General features: G+C 30.8%; 1 protein-coding gene across 1 annotated transcript; it reads right to left on the bottom strand.

Moving 5' to 3' along the window:
* Positions 1 to 389: 389 nt before the first annotated feature.
* On the bottom strand, positions 390 to 22,716 carry LOC127722281 (uncharacterized). The gene is made up of 6 exons (XM_052229173.1): positions 22,611 to 22,716; positions 18,507 to 18,570; positions 2,433 to 3,373; positions 2,227 to 2,269; positions 1,284 to 1,341; positions 390 to 396 (listed from the first exon to the last, which is right to left on the bottom strand). The coding sequence occupies exons 1-6, from the start codon at positions 22,710 to 22,712 to the stop codon at positions 390 to 392; spliced, it is 1,215 nt and encodes a 404-aa protein (XP_052085133.1). The 5' UTR covers positions 22,713 to 22,716.
* Between the last annotated feature and the right edge of the window lie 1,713 nt (positions 22,717 to 24,429).

The raw sequence follows: 24,429 nt of genomic DNA on the forward strand, positions 1-24,429 counted from the left end.
CTTTAATTGGCATAGAATAAACTAGAATAACATGGTTGTCAATAAATACCTCAAATATATTTACTAATGAATATTTCTTTTACATCAATGATTCCATATTATGCTTTGTATTATACATGCTTAAACTCTTGAAATAACCACTATTTTCTGAATTTTGCAAATTTATGTTTTTTCAAAAACAAGGTAGTTACAAGGCAACATGGTAATAGTTTCTGTAATCTTGGGATAAACTCCTTCTAAAAATGGAGAGGCACGAGAGGTTTTTTTCGTTATGTCTTTTTTCAATGTCACAGGTGTCAAATGAGTAATGGATTCTGAAAAGGTGCAGTACTTGTTTAAGGCAGTTTAGAATATTGCATTGAATAAATATTGTAGGCACTCATACTCATCTATTTGCTACAAACAAAAACAAAGTACTGTAAGAACAAATACAGAACCTTAACAAACATACCAATAACCCATTGATTTGTTAATTGCTGCTTGCATCACGTCGTATATAAGACAACATGCTGTCAAAATGACAGTATATCTGTTTTTTCTTTCTTTTATCAAAGTAATCAAAGACGATAGCTTTTGAATGTTAGCGGTATTGATAGGTTCTATCAAATCGCCCCTCAACAACCACATAATATAATTTAATGGTATTTGATGATGTGTTCACGCACTAAATTTACAGATCGTGACTTTTTCAATCAGTCAAAGAGAATAACTCTTGATATGCAAATGTAGGTGTCCAAAATAAAAATTGATCACCATTTTTTCGGCACTCTTATTAGTGAACAAAACAATACATAGTGCTATCTTCTTTAAAAGACAGTTGCTCCATAATTCTAGTAATTATCTATATAATCAATATCGATTTTGTCATCATGAACATCATATCAAAATTCGAAAAGAAATATTTGGAGAAGGTTCCTCAATTGATTGCAGGTAAACAGCGTGAGATAGATGCTTGAAAAGAAAAACACTGTTTCACCACAAATAAATAAACAGATTTTCCGCAAAAACATATGTAGTAAACGGTTGAAAAAAAATTGAATTACACTAATATAGAAGTCTTTTTCATTTAGATCTTATATCGTTTTCATCGACACTGCATATAATGTTTTTTTCTTCTTCATTTAAATGGACATAAAGGACTGTATTACAAAAGCATTTTTGTTACTTACAAATTGCAACAAAAGTGTGTTATATAGTGAGTATTTATTTATTTGTAGTTTTAAATTATGCCATATGTAACAATTATCATGAATATATATTGTTATGAAAAAAATTGTACTAACGTTCTATTAGGTAGAGAAAAATCTGTTGGAATCTGTAGACTCTTCACATTAAGATCATCTATAAACATAAGCTATGGTTTAAAAAACAAATCCCAAAGTAAATTTCCCGTCCCCATAAAACAAACTACCTAATGAAAATTCCCTCGTTGGTTTAAAATTATGCACAGATAAGAACTAAAAAACAAATTTTACGAATCAAATAACTTGTTATATGAACATGGTGAAAATAAATACCAAGAATAAAAAAATAAGAAGATCCAAATTCGGAAACTATTCAATTACAAGAATGTCCCTTTTTTAGTAAAAGCTGTTCACACTTATTTTGATTGTAATTTGATTTGTATCTTAATAATAATGAGAATTAAACATCCATAAACTAATATTGCTTCTAATTGATTGATGCTCACATAATTTTATTAAATATTCTTTGTAAATATGTTGTCTGATGTGTACTTGGTAATTGGTTTTGGAAAAAAGATTAGCATCGAAATCAGTGTCATTCATTTTTATATTTTAACATAAATTATTGCCAACAAATTAGTTTGTTGGATTTTTTTGTCAATATCAGTGTTGAAGGTGTATTGTCCTGTTTTAATTTCATGATTAACAGTTGACAGTAGAATGGTGATAACCCACAATGCTAAAAAGTTCAACAATGTTTTAATATCATGTTTTTTAGGGGGAACTTAGAAAGACAATCATACTTGCTGAGCCTATTTACTGGTGTCAAGCGAAAAATTAATGTTTGAAAGTACAAAAAAATAGCATAAGAAACAAATGACCAATGAAACCATGCATATGGTCATCGACACTGAAAGAGAAATTGCAACCGTGATGTAGACAACTGACAATCGTCAAAGTTACAATGAAAACAACAGTCTTTTTTACTTCATAAATTTGAACTTCATTTCTCAATTAAACATTATTAATAAACATAGTATACCTTTATCGAATACAAACATTGGGAACAGTGTTTCTGAGGTTGCCTACAAAATCAGATTAACATCAGCTTTGTATAACAGCATTAATATTCAATATAGACTATTAGTATAGAAAATGTTCCAAAAACTACATTATAATATGCAATTGTATTTAACTGACAATAAAATAATACTATTTATAATCAGTTTGATAAGAATTAAAACATACCTTGTGATTTTGCAATTGCTTTGAAATCCATCTCGGTACATCAACTTTTACATTATTCTCATACAGTTGATGAAGGTTGCAGGATGATATTCGTTGTAACATATCATTGCGAAAGGTTTCATCTTCTATCACATACAATAGTTCTGTTATTGCCCCACTTAATGCTTGTTCATCAACAGTCCAGTTTAAAAAGTATAAAAACGTATCTTGTCCAATCAGATTAAGAACACTAATAGGGCCTGTGACATGACAAATTTTGGACAATAATATTTCGTCAACGTTTGACAATTTAATATTGTTTATCACAGAGTACTTACAGCAATAATCCTTAGGGGAAATCTTACAAGATACACTATCTTCCTTTCTAAATAGTTTATTCCATTCTTTTTTATTGAATAATATTTTTTCAGTAGGATCCTTGACACAATTACAACACCTTTTTTTCTCCATGGAATGGTATATTGCATGCTTGTTATTCATAAGAAACGTATCGAAATTCACGTATAATCGATTTATTACAAATGCCAACATATCAGGAATGTTAAGCACCAATGGTACAGTCACTGATAAATCACACTTATCAATCATTTTAGGAATAAATCTTTCACAGCATTTTTCTAGATTAGATGGACAGATATGTGAATCAATATCCTCTTTCCACTCATACATGATGTCCCACAGCCTTTCTGGAATTACTTTGGTGTACGTACAGAAAAGCACATCATTGGCGTTACATACACAACATGATTCTGTTACGAATCGTTTATGATACAGATAATGTTTTTCCGATCTTAGAATGCCTTCTATTGTTTGTTCCGTTAATGTGCAATATTCAGATATTATTTTTTGAAGTATCGTAGCAGGATATGTTCCAGACATATCAATGTATCTACATATCTTATGTTTGTCTAAATCAATTGAGCTCAACATATGTAGTCTACCTTGAATAAATAATAATAAAAACAATATATAACATCATATGTATAGCAAGAATCATAAAAAAAATACGAAACTGTACAACAAACCACATCAACCATTCACACCCGACTCCTCCAAATTAAGACTGACCCTCAAAGAGAGAGAAAATCATATATATATATATATATACTCTTTCAGTCTAAATTATTATGATTGATAGCTCTGCTTTGTTTGTTTATACGATTATGAATAATTAACTCGTCACCAGTTTGATATAATTAATTTCAGCCAAAAAAAAATGTATAAGCAAATTATTTAAATCCATTCGAATTAGAAATGAAATCTTTTCTCTAATTCTTACCCAATTTGAACTTTTCCTGATCGATTACTTTTTTAATATTTTTTTTTAACAACGTATGGCTTGAATGCAGTTTTTCATTGGTCAAATTTCAAATGAACGTCAAATTTTCTTGCTTTCCTCTAAATTTCTCTATATATGGTGTAACGAAAAAAGCGACCATCAGAGCTCCAGATAAGAATTCACAAATTGGGGTTTTTACCCACCATTTTTTTATGTAATTGGGTGATAAAGTTTTTTAATTGCATTATCAATTCCAATTCACCCCTCAAGCAAATATCAAATTGGGTTTTTCACCACCAAGCTCCTTAATGTATTGGGTTTTTTCATCAACACAATATTCAATATTTAGGCATGTTATAACCACATTATATCAACCCCAGATGTGTTTCCATCTTAAATGTGTTTCTTTGTAGAATATGTGCTAGCTGTTTTATTTGGTTTATTCACTGACGAGCAATTGTATATTTAATTTGTGTCCCGTTTTAGACGTTCTGTCAGTTTTGTATTTTCTTAAAACTTATGTAAACTGCAGCTGGTGTCACTAGTTGGACAGGAACTAATTGCCTTTCTAGATCCCATATGATCACCCTATAGTTTAATTATAGTTGTGGTAAGTGTGGCTAAGTAGATCTAAGAAGATGTGGCATGAGTGCCAATGAGACAACTCTCCATCCAAGTCAAAATTTATAAAAGTAAACCATTATAGGTCACAGTACGGTCTTCAACACGGAGCCTTGGCTCACACCGAACAGTAAGCTATAAAGGGCCCCAAAAATTACTAGTGTAAAACCATTCAAACGGGAAAACCAACGGTCTAATCTATTTAAAGTAGTTTCCAGATTTAAGATATACCCCAAAACCTTGAGGTTTATAGGGTGGTTTATAATGACGGAGACCACATTCAACTTAAATTTACAAATAATTCTGCAACATCAAGTAAATAAATGACTAAATGACAATGTTATACTGCACTTGCCAATAAGACAACTATCTTAAGCATCTAGAACAATTAGACCAAAACAAAGAAAGTGTCAAGCTGCATTGACGTAGTAAAAAACGGATATGTGAATTCACTCATCAACTAAAATGAAAAAAAAAATAATATATAAACTGTTTTCGTTTAGTTCAATTTACATAAATCTGGGTTAAGTTGTCCCTTATCAGAACTTTTGGTTTCCGATGCTTTCAAACTACATATGTCATAATTGATTTGGCCTTTCACTTTTTCCAACTGATTTCGTTTTTGACAGAACCCCGTGTTTATCGCTCTAGCAATATGTTCTCGTTATGGTATCCTACCGTAGTCTATAATCGGTCATAATGTTGGTTCGTTCGGATTTTGTTATTGTACTTATCACACAGGAAAACTCCGCATTGACGTCACTACGCTAATACCAGCGTACAAAATTAGTGCAGAATACATTTTTTCTACTCTTCTAAATAAAAAAACATTTCTAAAGTTATGTTTTCATTGTTTTTCTAAAGTATTGTACAAAATGCCAATTTTCTAATGGCCGTTTCAAACCTGACTTCCGAATGCCTAAAAACATTCCAGAACTTTAGAAAATCCCTTTTCCGGCCCCTATTGCTTTGTTTACATTCCATTAAGCGTCATCAATCTTAATTGCAGACCGAACAGGCCAAGCAAATCGTATTTTTAAGAATTTCAAAATGGCAAGCACCTTACGTCTTACGCGATTTTCCCGCGAAAAAAACCATCCAAATTGAAAGAAAAACTTTGGGAAACAAACGATAATCATGCCATATTTTTGTTCAGGAATATAGAGTAGGTTAATAAAAAAAAATATTCATATGTTTTTCATAAAAAAAAATTTTGGTTCAATATAAAGAGATCGATATTTTGACCATAAGTAAATATTCATATAAAATTCCATTGATGTCGAATTTCATGGCTGATAATGAGGTTTCCTATTGAATAAACCCCCAATTTATTGCAAACTATTTCAAAGCAATATCATAAAAACAAATAATGTAATTGCCTTAGACTAAAAAATCCCCTAATTGACAATAGCGCAATTTGATTGGAAATCACGATTCAATGTGTCACGTGGTTTTGAAGCCATTAGAATTTGAATGTAAACAAACCGGGTCAGCTACTCCAGTATTAGCTGCGGAACCGTAGCTCTTAGGTCCTCATGTTTTTTTTTTGACTATTTGGGTCCGCAAATAGTCAAAAAATAGCATAAGGACCTGAGAGCTACGGTTCCGCAGCTACTCCAGTATGGAACAACATCGTACATTCAGTGACTGAGAAACAATTATGAGTAACCAAGCTTGACAATACACAGTAATAAAAAAACAAAGCTAAGTCCACAGAAAAATAAAATAAAAAATGTCCTTAAGTGCACGACTTACCACCATTGCGGGATACACAAACACGCCCGTGCGTTCAATGGCCGCTTCCTAAAATCACTAGCTGAGTCTTGTTATAATCATAACTTTCCCTCAGCTATCAAAAAGAAGCCGAAAACATGCTTCTATTCAATATTTTTACCGGACATTTACTTTCGTTTTAATTCATTGTATGTTATGATAAATCCCGAGCAATTCGAAAAAATATGACAGCATGTCACACGCTAATTGGATAAACGCCTAGAAGATCGAAATGTTTTCATAAACACGTGTACCTTTTGAGCAACGGAAAATTCCAACAGGGACCCATTACAGCTACTTGATGCAGGGCTCTATTTTTAGAACGAAAGGACATTTCCAATTATAAATATTATAAAAATAGATTTACGCGACGACTGTAATCAAGTAAGGGTAAATAACGCAAACGATAGCGAATAAAAACGTTAAGAACCCATGTTTTTGGCATATAATTGGGTTTTCCTTTGAATTAATTGGGTTATTGAACCCTGCAATGGGCAATTGCATTGGGTTTTTAATTATTTTTATTGCGTGATCACGCAAATACGCAGCTTATCTGGAGCTCTGGACCATGCAAGATGTCATATATAAAAGACATATTCTAACAAGTGCATAAATATTGTCTGAATATCTGTGTCTTTAAGTTATTGTTTTTTTGAAAACGTTTTAAAAAATAAATAGCAAATTTTTTTACAATTAAATGTATTTTCCAGAGTTGATAGTCATTCCAAATAATGCCTGATCTGTGTTTTTTGTATATGAAAAAGTGCAGATGAAATAAGTCAGTATTCAAAATCACTAAGACACATTAAATATTTCTTTAGTATATCACCTTTATAAGTAATTTTTTTGAACTCACGTCCAACTTGTTGGAAGTTGATTTGAGGTGCCACAATCTTGATATTTTTTTTTTAGAAATGCAATTTAAAGTTACCTGGGACAGGACAAAACCTTACATTAATCTGTACAGATCATGATATCATATCAAAATGTATAAATCTAATAGTTGATAGCTTCAACTTATTCTGAACTCAATTTTAACAATATTCATTCATATAAATCATCACATAACAAAATAATACATTTGAGAGACATTTCTCGGATTCAGAAATAATTGGAGTTGCTTTTACAAAAAAGTCTCCTAGTACACAAATAATGCATTTACTGATCAAAACATAAATAGAAATATTGGCAGGCTCAAAATATGAAAGGTGAAAAATGTAATAGAAAAAAGAAACAAAAATTCAATGCTTCAGGTTCTTTTTGTACGATAAAGCAGTAACATTGAGGGTTAAAAAAAGTAGTCCAACTACTGTATCACTAGCCAGTCAACACTGAGGTTGTGAGTTCGAATCCTGCAACGGACAGGTGCACTCGACTTCAATCTTAATTCAGACTAGGATTGTTAGTTTTCCTACCTAAGGTTGGTGGTTCAATCTGATCACTCTGGCTTCCTCCACCAATAAAAATTACAGCCACGAAATAGTACAATAGTGTTGAAAGTGGCATTAAACAAGAATCAATCAATCCATTGTGATTAAAAGTAATTGACTACCCTAATGAACCTGTAATTTTTCATATCGAAATTTCAAAGGAAGATTCCGTCTAATACGTCTTGTTTATATAATTACCAAGAAATCTTTTCTTGGAATGAGTGCTTGTTGTAGCATAAGTACATGTACAGTGGTTTTATCATGTTTATACACTACTGGACGAAAATACAACTGTCCATACCAGTAACAGTCGTTGTACAACTGTCTTAGTTTGTGGAAGACTGAAGATGACTGTCAAAGAAACTGATACAGTTGATTAATGTCTGTCCCAACACTTTTATGGGTTGTGAAAATCAAAAAATGTTATCAACAGTCATTTAAGGACTGTTGCAGTGGTTTACGGGGTTGTCACAGTCAAATACTATTTATTACAGTCTTTCCAAAAGTTGTGGCAGTTGTATAATGTTTGTCCCAACCTTTTAATAGTTGGGACAGTTGAAATGTGTTTGGGTCAACTTTTCAGACGTTGATGCAGTCAAAAAATGTTTGTTACAACTTTTTTAGAGTTGGGACAGTTGTAAAATGTTTGTTACAACTTTTTAAAGGTTGTTACAGTCATAAAATGTTTATTACAAATTTTAAAACGTTGCTACAGTCGTTAAATGTTTAAAACAAACATTTCATAGGTTGTTGCAGTCGACAAATATTTTAGCGTCACGGTAGCAACTCAGTGTAAAAAAAAAAAAAAGTTTCACCCGGCTCTCAAGATTTGATATAGTTGTGAAATAGCCCATAATTTATACTATTATTATCTATTGTGCGGTTGTTGACTTGTTTTGTTTTTTATTTATTTATTTTGCGATCGTTGTTTGTCTTTTGTCGTTTTCCGTTTATTGCCATAGCATTGTCCGTTTATTTTTGACATGTGCGTTTGACTTTCCTTTAGGTATCTTTACTTTACTTTTTATTTTATCTATTTAGATTTGTTCATAACTGGTTTTACATACCAGAAGCCTTTATTTAAAAATGGAGTTTTAATATTATTGCAGAAGATGCTAATGAATTCATTCAAATTTATATTTGAAAAAGTTTTGATAAATTCTGCGGAATAGAAAATGTACCGTCGGTGTACCTGAAGTAAATTTAAAGAATATGACTAAGTTACCAATATTGTACAGCATAATAAAACAGTTTTAATTTGAATTACTCTCCATGGGGGATATTTCCGATAATAAAAAAAAAATAATTAATTAAATCTGTCAAGTTTCATTAAAAACGGAAAACAATTCTTCACCGTGAACGATTTACCCTCTTTATTTTCTTGTCGGCAAACTGGACCTGCAGGTCGGCAAACTATATTTTACACAGGAAACTACAGGTGTTAGACCACATGTACAATATAAGCTGAGCTGGAAATTACAATCGGTGAGTAGAAATGAATAATATTTTAAAGCATGTCTATCGAATAATCATGGATCCAAGATTTTGAAGGGAAAATGTGCACATTTGTTCTTCCTACAGACAGGCTATGAATCGACGATCTATATCACCACACTCGTGCATAATGGCATGTTCCAAGGCAAAGTTAGGATTTGGGCTTGGAAAAGTTGTGCATCATTGAAATTCATGTATGACACCATTCCCCCTCCCCCTTTTATCATGTGTATGTCATTTAATCCCTTATTTACTTTACATACATCACCCCAAGGGTGACAAGGTCAAGGGAATAAAAAAAGTTACTCTTGATCTTCATCGTCTTACTGTTAAACTCTAACATGTGGGGCATTGGTTAACTTTTGTTGTGTGGGATGGCCTTTTACCGGACCTTTACATCATGTACATATTGTATGTTAATGTATTGTTAACTCTCTAGTCTTAAATTTGCATGACATACTTGTCACTGGACTTTTTATAACCAACAACCAACCAATCCTTACATGTACATATCCATATAATTGTGTTACTAATGCTGGATTACAAGTATTTTCCTGGTTTTGCTTTATCAGCTGATAGTTTTCATTCTATTAATAATGCATTGTGACGTCACAATTTCCATTGAAAAAACATGCATAGTACAAATTAATATGACGGTGTACAAAAACATATGATATGACCATAAAATTTTATGAAAATTATTCATTTTAGTGACTTATTTAGCAAGTACATGAAGTATGCATTTTCATTCAATTTCTAAAATAATTCCCAAATCATGGACAACAAAACATGAATATATTTGATAATATATTAGGCATTGAAAGTGAATACATGTATTATTAGATGGTTCAAAATAACATTAATCATCAAAATAAAACAATATTATTAAATTAATGTTCCTGAAACCATGCACAGAGTCATAACAGTTGCCATTTAAACACAGTTGATTAAACAAAATGTGCTAATTCAATTAGTAATTGTTTCATCATGTACTTAAGGATTCATATTGAACAAGGGTTGTGGAGGTTGTTGCATCTTTTCTCAAAATGAATAATTACAATGAATACAATATCTATAAATATTTCATCATGTTAATTGCTACATGTACATGGTTTTAAGTTAAAAAGAAATAAAAAACATATTAAAAGAGCAAAGTTAGCATCATAACTATATTCTTTTTAGATTTAACTTAGAATATTAAATCACTATACATTTGTAAATACTTTGAACCTGAACTATATATTTTCATGTGAAATTTTTATATAAATTGTGCCCTGTAGCATGGTTAGTCAAAATTCATTTATGCCATAAATGTTATCTAGTAGTAACATTCAAGGGTCTTTTTATTTATTCCACCATTAAAATGATTAAAGGACTTTCTATTCATGAGTCAAATTTGTGTGTTAAATTGTGTTTTGGTTACTTTATTGTTGCCTTACTGTTGGGTTGATGCATCATTGATATATAATTATATCCCACATCTCCTTTCATCATGTGCATTCACATCTGACTGCAGATTTTTTGCCTTTTCTACATAATTATTTTATGTTTAACATTCAATATGTGGGGTAAACATGACAAACAAATCTATCTGTAAGCATATTTTTTTTATCTAAACATGGTGTAAACTTTTTTAAAGTATTTTATGAAGCTCAAAATATTTTTTATAGATATTGTATTATCTAGTAAGTTGTCATAAAATTTACTGTGTTAACTGCATTGTATGTCTAATAATTTAGTTTAAAAATACCTTTTATTCAAATTCAAAATAAATAATTAAAATATATGTATTTACTGAACATGAATTAATGACCATGCAAATGTGACATTAAAATAGGTAATAATCAGGATGTTAACACTGGATAGGTAATAATCAGGAATTCTTATATACATGCTATAGCTAATATACAGATTAAGACACACAATAGTTTATTGCCTTGGGGAGGAATTTTAAACTGTCATGGGTATATATTGAAGATGATTTTATAATGATGTCCACAAATTATAATTGTCCTCTTCAAAATTTTGATAATTTTTTTAAAATAAATTATAATTTAAGAAAAATATGAAACAGCAGGATATAATATTATTTTGAATACAAAAAATGCATATTTTAAAAGTTATCCGAGTATTGATTTATCAAAATAAAATTGGGTAAATAACTAAAATAAAATAAAGAAAGTGTTGTTTGAGCTGCAAAGCATTATTTAATACAAGCTGTAATAAGTAAAAAGTATACCGGGTAACACAAAAGATGTTAAATTAAACTCAAGGATTTAAAACATTAACAGGAAGGGTTAAGCCTTGGAACAGTAAATATATTATCCTGATTAACCTTAGGACAAAGATTCTACATTTACATCACAAAGGTTTATTCATTATATGCACTCGACAAAGGGAAAGTCAATAGCATCTATATAGTAACAGTGCATTTATTCATTTAATTATTTTTTTCATTCTTTAAACTTTTCTCTGTAGTATCAATCTATTTCATATAAACATGAACAAAAGCAATAACCTGTTGTGTTTTAGAGAGGAATAGCTATGTCCATGATGTCTGACTTTAAAGAATTGATGAAATAAAGTATGATGTGAGCCTCAATAAGACAGTAACCCTTCAATGAAAGTACACAGTCACACATAAAAAATCATTAATGTAGGAAAAAAGACAACACCATATATAGAATTTAGACCCCCTAAAGAGATTTATTCTTCTTGTTTAAAATTGGGACTTAAAAATATATTTGTATAAGTCCTAGAAATTTTTTGTCAATCAAATGAGGATTGCTAGTTTTCATCTAGGTAAATACAGTTATTGTAATTGACTTTCTTCTACCGTACAATGTATATAGTATTATGTTAGTTAAAATTTTACTGTACTTTAGTCTCAATGTATATTTTTTTTTGTAGATTCATATTGGCTTGAGCATGATTCCCACTTAGAATATGAAGCCTGCTACATGTGCACTTTGGAAATATAGATGTCACTGAGTCACTCTTATAGCTGCAAATTGTGAAACAGTGGATTAATTCATTATTTTGTGCTAGTTATTTATCGTTTTTGGAAATATTGAATAGCACTTGCAGCATTATTCCATGATGATGATGAGTGATGACTTGTGCATGTTGTGATGTTAGGATTAAATTGGACAAGAAAAAAATTGTGCATTGTACAAATAGGAAACTAACAAATTGTATTAAAGGAGGACCACAGTACTAGATGACTAAATAACTTGGATAATCATGATAATTATACATTTGGTATATCAATAATGAATTTGGAATAACAAGATTTCATAGTTTCAGTGCATATTAATAGTGCAATCATACATTGTATCTGAATTCCATGAATACCTTGGATAATTATTCATTTGAAATAGCCATTTGGAATAACATGAATAATGAAAATTCATAGTTTCAGTGAATATTAATAATAATAGTGCATCATATCTGAATTCATGAATACTTTAGTGGATAATCAGTCATTTTAATATAATAACAATTTGGATAATGTGAATTTCTAGTTTCACTTTCAGTGAAATTTACAAAACAGTGCATGTATATCGCATCTGAAGTTTATGTTGGCATTGCAATTGTTAACTACCACCAGGGTGTGTAAAAAGACCTTAACCACCCATGAGGGTCTCTCGTAGTCCGTCACAATTGTTTAGTGTCAAATGACTGCCTGCTGTACTTTAAGTCTGAATTAGAATTAAATAAAAATCTAAATTAGTGCCCAAGCATATTAAACAAATAAACCATGTACTTCAAAGTATAATTTTATTGTCCCGCCTGCAACAAAAGTTGAAGTATGCAAGAAAAAGGTATTACAATCTGGCAGCGGCTACAGCGTAACCTATTTGTATAAAGCTTCACTAGGTACATTTTAGAAGCTTAAAGACCTGGATACTTCTTTATGTTATGAAGTTTCTGTTAGTAACTTGTCCGTTACACTTTACCTTGTTTTCATGGTTCACTGACTGTTTGAGAAATATATTACTGTTTGAACAGTCATACAGTGAAATACTCTCTTACATGTATAACATGCATAATGAGTAATTGGATAAATTTATATGCTATATATATATATATAGGTATCTTGAAAGGTCTACATGTCTCATTGTCTGTCAGGCAAGGTTAACCTGACCTTGACTTCATTTCATGGATCAGTGTTTAAGGTTATTTCAGTTACTTTGTCAAGTTTGTTTCTCAGATACTACAAGCAGTAGGAATGGTAGGTCAACTATATTTGGTGTATGAAATGATTGTAATTAAGGTGAATATATCTGACTGCAAGACTTGCATCAGACTTTGACCTCAATGAAAATGTCATGGTTCATTGAACAATGTTTAGTTTTTGTGGTTTGGTCTATTTCCCAATGTTTCTCAGACGCTATAAACTACATGTACATGTACATGCATAATGCATGACATGTATAGGATCACTATTTTTGGCGTATTGGATATTTTCGTAAGTACAAGTTTGATTGGGAGGTTTTAAATCTGACCATGACCTCATTTTCATGTTTCATTGGGCAATGTTTAGTTTTCATGGTTTGGATGTTAAGTCTATTTCACAGATACTATTTGTAGGGTGTACATCATCTGTCTGGCATGGGTAATTTGACCATGACTTCATTTTCAAAGGTAATTGATAATGGAAAGTTTATGTGATACTTGTACATGTAGTAAAACCTTCATACATGTATTACATTTTTTACATTCAACATTAATTCAATTTTACATGTAGGCAAAGCAGATATGACATTTCAGCATGTGCACAGTCACTCTTGTTACATCACCATTGATCATCTCTACCATGTTGATTATAGCTGCTTTTTGTTAACAAAAGTCGGACAACTATTAACAATTGTTATAATTCATTTGATAATATTGTAGTCTTGTATAACATGTATAATGTCATGAATGTACAATAACCAGAATAAGGAGATGTGGTATGATTTTCAATGATACAACCATCAACTGTAGACCATGTGATGTAATTGTTAGTAACTGCACATCCTTCAACAATGAGCAAAATCAGTACCACATAATCATGATAATGAAAAACCTATAACAGGCCTAGCCATATTGGATGATGTAACACAATGTAAACAAGTTTAGATGAGAAACCCAAGTTTGATTTCTATACAAAAGCAACAAATAATCAGTTGGCAATAAAATTGGGTCAGTTAATAGATATAAGAAGATGTGGTATGATTGCCAATGAGACAACTTTCCATCCAAGTCAAAAATTTTGAAAAAGTAAACCATTATAGGTCAAAGTACAGTCTTCAACACAGAGCCTTGACTCACACTGAACAGCAAGCTATATAGGGCCTCAAAGTTACAGTTAAGCATGTTTAGAATTTGAAAAAATTGTTCCTTGATGATAATTTCTGATGTCTCCCATTTTTATCATGTTTACAGACCCATTGAACATGTTGAAACATGAGTGATGACAAATGTATTATGGTTTACCAAAGACTTATAGGTGATCCAATATTAACAGGTTTCTGCCCTTATTCATGATTTTCTACAAATCCATTCTATCTGCTTTTGAATAAATGCCTTCTAAATATATATCCCAAGATGTTTAGCAACATTTTCAATATACACCATGTACACAATAAGCATTACAAAGGCATACATGTATTATGCACTATTAGTGAGCTGTTTGTCATGTTTGTTATAATTTAGTTATAATATTTATGTGTGGAAGCATATTTTCGGGGTTTTAATTTGCTATGATTTTAAAAACTTCTAGCAAAAGAAATAACCAACCTGAAATGAAAAAAAAAATATACAAAAAGTGGTTTCAAAAACAGTCAAGGATATAACTCTATAGGGTTATTAGAGAAAAATATCATATGCTTGTTATTGTGGACAAAAAAATCAAAGAACTGTGATAACATATGTATGTTACATGTTCCAAAGGGACAATATACATCATTAGTTTTGTTAAAATGTATACAATTTCTATTGATATTGCTACTGTCTTTATGTATACTTAACCATAGAAAGATATAACAGTTCATAGTTTGCCAATCATGCATATCACACCTATGTTATTACAGAACAAATATGCCTGTAATAACTAAAGGGTGTTATTATAGCTTCTCTACATCACTTCAAAGCATTTGCTCAGACGTAGATCATGCTCAATTACAATGTATTTTAATTTATTGTAAGAAGTAATGATCAGAGCATGTAATGAGGTTCTGCGCAAGCTTCCCAGTAATTCCCAAGTGTCTCATTTAATAAGTTGCATGCCTTTAATAACTAAGCCTTGTTATCACAGCTAAGTTAATTACTTAAAAGCCTTGTCTCATTGATTTACCATGGTTAATGAAAAATATATTAATCTAAATTAATAGTTAGTTATCAAGGCTATGCATTTAGGTTCTGTGCAAAGTTTCAAGAGTTCCCTAGAGCCCACTAAAAATAAAAATATTTATGATTTATTTTACAAATAACAAACATATGTTATTACAGATTTAGTAAATTTAAGGATTAAAGAGTAGACAACTCATAAAAGTATCTGTAATAACACATGCAAGTTATTTTCTGTAATAACCCTATAGACTTATATCCCTGACTGAAGAAAGGGATGAGAATTGGACATTTTTTTTGTGGCTGTACAATTAGAATTAATGTATCGACTATGTTTGTACATTATACATATATATATATAGCATGGTGTGAAAAGCCTATGTAATACAAACATGACAAATAGACTAAAACATATGATAATAAACTGGTGAAATTGAGTAAACTGCTACTATATGACATCAACCCAACAACAACTAAATAACAATCTAGAGGTCAACATATATCTATACGTCTAAACACGTGAAAACTTTACGACAGATTCATTCATTGGAGAACAAGTGATCATTGATGGTGATACACAGCTGAAAACATAATTGCTCAAAATATCGACACAATAATGTTAAATAGAACTGCATTTTTTTTTAATAAGATCATTATTTAATAAATAAAATGATGTGGTACTTGTTTACAAATTAGACAATTTTTCACCGAAAACCCAATGACATAGAAGTAAGCAACTGAATTGGCAAATTTGATAAGGTCAGAATATTAATTTCCAACATATAGGCAGCCAGATTATATATTTTCACTCAGACCAGTGCCAGAATACTTATTGTATGTCCATCCTCCTATTAAACATTGTTAAAGTGAGTCCAAAAAAAAAGTATGATTTAATTAATCAATGATTTTTTTTTCTTAGGAGCGCCCAAATAAGTCAATGTAAGTTCTGCTGGTAATACATATGTACTGTTTTCATCACTGATTGAAGATGAATATAATTAGAATAATGGACCCATTTGCCTAATTTATAAAAGTGACCATCTTAAAATTTCCATTACATCTAGTAAAACTGTTAAAGTTTTCTTTACTGGTTGAATAATATATATCAATATTGGACAAGCATTTATATGATTAAATAAATTGAATTTAAAAAATAGAAATTGGAAAATATTTTGGATAAACGTCAGGGGCGGATCCAGCCATTTTTAAAAGGGGGTTCCAACTATAAATCCCCATTCAAATGCATTGATCGTCCAAAAAAAGGGGGGAGGGTTCCAACCCCCGGGACCCCCCCTCTGGATCCGCCACTGAACGTTAGCATGGTTAGTACGACATCTGATCAACTGAAACCACAAAAGAGAATCTGATGTCAGTCTGTAGAATTTAACAAGACCGGAGTCTAAAGAATACAACAAGTCCTAAACCGTTATGTGAATAAATAAAAGAAGATTTGATTTCCTTGTCTGAAACAATGCGAGTTTGCTGTTTTGAACATTTCAACTTTCACTGGCGCTAGTTATTTTGTCGGTCTTGTACAGTACGTCCATCTATTTATAAATACTTTTGGTAAATTGGTTGAGAAAAATCCGGTGAAAATATGAATGATCTCGAGTGATAATATTTTTACCTCAGTCAATCATGAATGAATGCCGAAGTGCTATTTATCAAGGACATTTGAACTTCAAATAGACCACTCGTTACAATATACAATACAAAGTCGAGTCAATATTGAACTATTCAAAAATAAAATACAGTAAAATAAATCAAATTTAGATAGATTTAAGAGTATTTTTGTTTTTCCATAGCTGCAAAAGATGCGTTAAATGTTCATCATAGCTTTGATTTTTTTTTTATATGTATAGAAATCAAAATGGTTAATACGGCAATATTTATAATTTTGCAAGGAAAAAAATGTAGCCCCAAATAAAAGCTCAAAATAATTAAGTGTGTGAAATAAGCCCCCCGGGAGAAAATTAAGCAGTTTAATTTGGGGATAAGTTTGACAAGTGTGTATATTCGGAGTTCCCCGCTAGGTTTACAGTATATCCTGTATATTGACCGTTAGTAATGTGATTCGTAAAACTACGGGTATTGAAGACAACCTTGTATGCATGAATGATTTCACACCTAACTAATTTAAAAAAAAATAAAAAGTTTTTATTTAGATAATATTGAAAATTGTCAACTGTTAATACAGTTAAAGATACATTTTGTTACACATATATTTGGTAACCTTTTTCGATTTATCTGTAAGTAGTTTTAAATGCGAATAAAACCGTCCTGTGTGAAATTGCAGGTATCTAGTGACGGTTCCGATTTTGTTCGATGAGATGAGAGGCGAGGGAGTGTTAAATAATTATATAAATTTAGCACATTCACTAAATAAGCGGGGAATACCAAAATGTTCAGCGGCAAATATTTCAAAATAATATTTTTTTAAATCAATTTCTATCTAAAATTAATGTTTTAAATGGGTGTGATAGTTGTGTCTCTTTGACAAATAATTTAACCTATCCCTGACTGTCAGAAATTTTGTATCCGTGACTTTTAAATCTTAATGACGATCATTGTTTGCAAGTTGCTACACTTATAAATTAGCTATGACTATGTAATGGTTGTAGCAATCATATTTTTACTGTTAAAACCTTTTCGGCGTTTAAACAGTTTATTTATGACTGTTTCAACGTTTTCCGTGTTGGGACAGTTATTAAATAACTGTTACAACTTTCAAATGGTTGCAGCAGTCTTATTATGACTGTGACAACCTTTTAGGCATTTAATCAGTTTATTTATGACTGTTACAACGTATTTTGAGTTGGGACAGTTGTAAATCAACTGTTACAACTTTAAAATAGTTGTATCAGTCCTTTAATGACTGTGACAGTTATTTCTAGCGTTGTTGCAGTCGATTTATGTTATAGACAAACACTCTTAAAGTTGGGACAGTTACAAAATAACTGCAGCAGTGATATTTAACAACTGTTACAACTTTAACAAACATTATCAGTCTTAGAACGACTGTTACTGGTATGGACAGTTGTTTTTTCGTCCAGTAGTGATAGTATTCAAAAGTTGTAAAACATGGATAAAAAATGTCGAACATTGCAGATACTTTATGCGGATTTTTCAGCATGTGTAACTTACTTATCAGTAGATTCTTCTCTCTGCCCTCTGCAATACCATGTGAATATACCAATTTAAATACTGCCTGTATGAAAAAAGTTTCATTAAACAGTTACCAATTCTATGGACATGAAATTGTTGATACAATGATCGTATTAAATTTCTCAGTAAAAAAAAACTGTATGATGTTTTTAATGATATCATCACTCATGTTTCATGTAGGAATTACACCTTATTCAAATAAATCTTAAATATAATTTGGGATTTATGATATGCATACTTTGCATTCATCTTTAAATATACTCATCATAGATATCATTATTAAAATTGTGCAAGCCAGACCCACGTTTAGTATACAAAAGACTCATCAGTTACGCTCGAATCATAAATATTATAAAAACAAAATTACGAATTTGAAGGGCTTCGAGGACCCCAAATTCCGAAAAAGTTTGGCCAAATACAGAAAAGGTTATCTTTTTCTTGGGTAGACCATCCTGAGTATCCTGAGAAACCTCAACCAGCAATGGCATCAACCCAGTTAAATGATGTCATCTCTTCTGAAGAAGTATATTAAACACTTTGACAAATATTGTACACAAAAACTTAAAATTAACAATATACATTAAGCAGGTCAGTCTTGTCAAGACAACAACGTTCTGCAATCGCTAGAATGAAAAGTGAAACATATCCATTGGAGATTGAAAAAGGATGATACCGTGGAATCCCGGGTAACAGACGTTTTTTGTAAAGCATGCAAATCTCCCTCGGCGGTTATAGACGAAAAACATTTTTCTTATTCAGTGCCCTCGGTACTTATCAAAACGGAACACTTTTTTTGCTGACTTTCACATGCGCATATCTATCAACTTATCATTAGTAAATGACGATGAATTACTCATCTTAGACTTACTACTTACAACCTGGGAACAGTATATCTAACGGGAAATGAATCTGATACGCTTTTCAGTATAAAATTGAGACTTCCCAAGATTTACCGATTTTGGTAGCGTCTGACTGAAAAACTATCAGAACTGCTCAACAAATAAACCACATAACTCTAATTGTAAATAAATACAAGATTTATCATTTAGTAGATATATTTTGTCATATAAAATTACCAAAATAAGTTTGATTTATTTGATGTGAAGTGTTTTATAATAGTTTGGGAATTTGTAAATCATCGCGGCAATGGCCGCCATTTTTTTATTACCTGGTTGCATTCTGCACAATTCTGTGATGAAATGCTTGCGATTTTAACAAATTTGAAGTGACAGAATACAAGTTTGATACACTAGCATCACTATAAAACTAGTTTGAATGACATTTTATTGATAATATCAGAAATTATTAGGATAATAGCGAGTCCGTTTTTAACACATGTCCGTTTCTGTATCGTATCTTTATTAACTATGGCACGACGATAAAATCGACTACAATCAGGTAGTGTCAAGTCCCGTCAATATATATGTTCCTGTTACAACTAACAGTAAATATGTATGGAATTATATAATTGATATAACAAAAATTAGAGAACAATTAATTTCTATTTGAATTTAAAGACCTGAGAAATTACGTTAAATATCTTTTTATCTTTTTTTTGCACATGTAATTATTGTGATAGCGTTTAATAGCAGTGCATTACAAGTCTTTGAAGGCTGGCTGATATGTAAATAATGTACTTAAATATGTTGAATTATTATGTAATATCAGGTTGCACTATAAAATAAAATATATATATATACTGTGGATTCATTATTATTCGTGGGATACCAATTTTCGTGACTTTCGTGGGTACAGGTGAACTACGAAATTTAATGTTCAACAAATACCAAATTTCTATAGGCTTGTATGCAGACTTCGGTAAAACCACGAAATTAAATATCCACGAACATGCAAGTTTTCCTTAATCCACAAAAATTGGTACCCACTAAAATAAATGAATCCACAGTATATATACATTAAGCAAAATAATTAAGGAAATCCTCAATAAATATGAAGCGAAGGAATCATTTTGCATCAAATAAGATAGGAGATAAAGTGCTTTCAATAAGATTGCTTAAGGCTAAATACTGACAGATCCTTATATAAACTAAACAAGGATAAGGTTACTATTATATATTGCATAGAAACTTAGTACAGTGAAGAATTTTAGACAAGTTCAGTTTAAAAACCTTCCTACTTTACAACTTTTCTGAATTGAATTACTTCATATTTTTCATGTCAGGGCCTTTAATAACAGACTATACAGTATAGGTTTTCTCATTCTTGGAGGCCCTACAGTTTCCCATAATTGCTAACATCAACTTCGTTATAACTTTAGCAGACAGTTGTCTCACTTGAAATAATACCACATCTCTTCTTTTTATAATTCAATGTTTTATATTTAGCAAACATTGGCTCAGTAACATAACTGTATCTTGCTGTTAGCGACAATTCGATCAATTGAAATCTTTCAAAATAGGAATAACAAAAAGGAAACCTCAATTTCATTTTTTGTCGTTTTGCTTTGTTTGTTCCTTATTTATCAGAGCTACATCAGTTATAATTAAAGCTCCTCTTCCACAAAAAAAACTTTTATAGTTGTATTTCATATTCACCCGAAGAGGCCTTTTATAAAAACCAACAATTCAAATATCCTATTATCAACAATGTGTAAAACAAACATAAGAAAAGAGGCTGTCAGAGAAACAGCAAACCGGATTTTCCTGCAGAGGTCGAACCCTGAACAGTTGAGCAAGTATGGACACAACATTTAAGCTTAAAACAACTCTGAATTTGGATTGTGATTGAATATTTGACACAGCATGGGTTTGTGACACAAAAAAAATGTGGTCAAAGACCTGAAAAATTTGAAATTGGACATTTCCCTATTATGGTCCAATATAAAAAATCTAAGTACATTGCTAGAATCAGCATATCAAAGAACCCCAAGAATTCCATTTTTGATTAAATACTTCTTAGTTAAACCATTTCTATTCAAAAGAAAATAACTTAAAACTTATTTCCATGAACCAATAATGTAAATCTAAAATTAGTTATGATTTAACCATAGACTCTAAAATTAGATATGAGGTAATTAGATATGATGTTATATTTAATCTTAAATTATAATCAAATATAATTAATAGTTTTTAAATAAATCTGTCAATCCATTTATAATTGAGTGATTGACAATTATCAGATGGTCACATTATGTTATCTTGATAAAAGGATAAAATCATTTTAAAATCACTTACTTAGTGTAATCAAACTTTATATTTATAGTTCATAGTTCCCAATATTTTTTCTTTCATTTGTAACAAACTAATATAGATCTGCAACTTATCTTAACTTTAACTTTTTAAGTTATCAAAATAGATTATTATCTAATGAATTTGCAAACAGGATCAAGTAAAAATTAAAATTAACACACACAAAAAAAATTATATATATAGCACTCAGAAAAACTAGTTTATACAGAATAACAAACACACCTACCACAAAATTCTTCAAACAATTTACCAAAGAAGAGAAAAAAATCCAAAATTTTATTTATCATTAATACAATGTCTTTTAAAAATCTATAAAACTTATCTGTAATTATCTTCCAAATGTCTAATAATGAACAGTAAATTTCTAACTATATTTATACAACTATATAGCTTTTAATCATCAACACTTAGAAAACAGAACATTTTCAAATAAATCTGTCACTCCAAATATAATTAAATTGTGAGATAAGACTTTAACCATATGCTAAGTATTAAACTGATAACAGGTGAAAATTATTTATAGAGGCTTAGTGTAATCAAACTTTATGTATATAATTAAAAATTTCTGTTCAAAGGGAACTAACTCAATCACCAAAAAGTACCACTTATGGATATTAAAAAGGGCGATAACTCAACAACGAGAAAAGCTAAAATCGTGAAAATTGAACTTGACCTTCATATAGACGCAGGACACAACATATCTAAATTTGAAAAAAATTCTTCAAAGGGGTTTCATGTTATTGAACGGACACTGTTTGGCAGCCGCCCGCCCAACCGCCCGCCGTACATTCCCCTAATCAATAACCGATTTTTACTTCGAAAATCCGGTTAAAAACTGCATACAATTTTGTAATGGAAAGAAGTTTTTTCTAACCTGTGCGATATCATCCCAGTATTTATTGAACAGATCTTCTGAAAGTTTGCCTTCACAGTTCTGGGTTACATCATTTCTAATGTATTCGATTCTAGACAGCATTGCACTGATTTCTGTATCAGATTTATCTGGATATAAATCAGCAACTTCAATGTTTGCCAGTGTACGCAACAGGTATATCATGAGTCTTATATCAAAACAATCCGATGTAACTTTTTTTCCTGGGATAAAATTGAAACTGATAAGAGTAAGAAGTAACAGAATTTTTGTAAATGTAATTGTGATTGTTTATTATTTTGTGTTCTCAACAGTGAAGGATCTATAGCAATGTTTCAAAAAAAAAAGATCATCGTCATTTCAGTAGTAATTGTAATTGATTTTATGACTACTTTTAGATATTTTGGTAAATATTATGCACCATTAAGCAAAGGAAATAGTAAATATATGTGCACACATTTATACCTGTCAATGAAAATAGTATGCTGAAACTGGGTATCAATAGTTGAGAGATAAATATGCTCTTCAAGTCAAGATGAATAAAATTGTTTTCCGTGACATGATTTTGTCTGAAGAAGCCAGAGTAACAACTCAGTACAAGACAAAATAGTTATTTAGACTTGGTAAAGTATAAAAATAATGTTAGATAGAGGGACTGAAAAGTTGGCATGCAATGAAGATACCTATCACCTTTCTTTTGTAGAAAACTTATATTTACAATTGGATGTTTTATGTTTTCTGTACTGTTGGGTGAAGTTTTATTGGTATATTTCAAAATATCCTTTAATTCAATTGTTTAAGTGGCTAAAAGAAGAATCTCAATCTAGCAATATTTTTTGTTATCTAACTTGGTAACTGTAAACGATATGGATCTGGCTGATTCATTTTTCGTTTGTTTAAATCCTACCTGTAACAGGTCTGTATAATAGATTCCATTCAAATTTATTAATGATCTCATCTTTCTTCCTGTATTCATTCTTTATAACTGCTTCCTTTTTTTTGAGTGTTTTAGGTAACTGGTCAGGTTGGATTTCATGGTTAAAAGTCAGTCGGACAACTGGACAAGCCACTCTGAATATAAGATGAATCATTCGTAAATAATTCACCTCATCTGTTGGTAGTTCAGCTGGAATAAATAATAAGTGTATCATGTAAATATATATGGTTTTTGTTGGATTTTGAACAAAAGATTAATAATTAGGAAAAATATATATCGAAACAATGCTAAAACCTGTCACCCTGAGCTGATCAGATTTGTAAAATACCACCTCAATTATTTTTAATGAAATATATTATAACATTTTATAATTTAGATCAAATTCATTATTAGTGATCCCATTTCGATATGGACCAACTACTTGGACAAAACATTATTATGAGCCTAAGATATACTGAACCTAGTGTCATTTTTTGTTGTTATGGATGAGGGATAGATATATACCCTGCCATGTCCTGTCTGTGTTTTTGTTTGAAGGTTTTCTTTGTATTGATCTGATGAGTTAAACCGCTTTCAACTGATTTTTATAGTCAGGTCTTACGTTGTGCTGTTACACCACTGTCCCAGTTTAGGGGAGGGTTGAGCGCTCTCAAAGATGTTTAACCAGGTCACATTTTTATGTGCCTTTCCCAAGTCAGAAACTTGTAGTCAAGTTGTTGTCGTTGGTTCATATAAATAAGAAGATGTGGTATGAGTGCCAATGAGACAACTCTCCATCCGAGTCACAATGTATAAAAAGTTAACAATTATAGGTCAAATTATGGCCTACAACACCGAGCCTTGGCTCACACTGAACAACAAGCTATAAAGTGCCCCAAAATTACT

Source organism: Mytilus californianus, unplaced genomic scaffold (assembly GCF_021869535.1).
Source record: "Mytilus californianus isolate M0D057914Y unplaced genomic scaffold, xbMytCali1.0.p SCAF_12, whole genome shotgun sequence".
In the NCBI taxonomy this organism is placed as follows: domain Eukaryota; kingdom Metazoa; phylum Mollusca; class Bivalvia; order Mytilida; family Mytilidae; genus Mytilus; species Mytilus californianus.

Coding starts and splice junctions, on each gene's coding strand:
- LOC127722281 (XM_052229173.1), bottom strand. CDS start 22,712: ATGCTGTCTAGAATCGAATACATTAGAAATGATGTAACCCAGAACTGT. Junction 18,571..22,610: donor ACTGGGATGATATCGCACAG/GTTAGAAAAAAC, acceptor TTTTTCATACAG/GCAGTATTTAAATTGGTATA. Junction 1,342..2,226: donor AATGTTTGTATTCGATAAAG/GTATACTATGTT, acceptor TTATGTTTATAG/ATGATCTTAATGTGAAGAGT.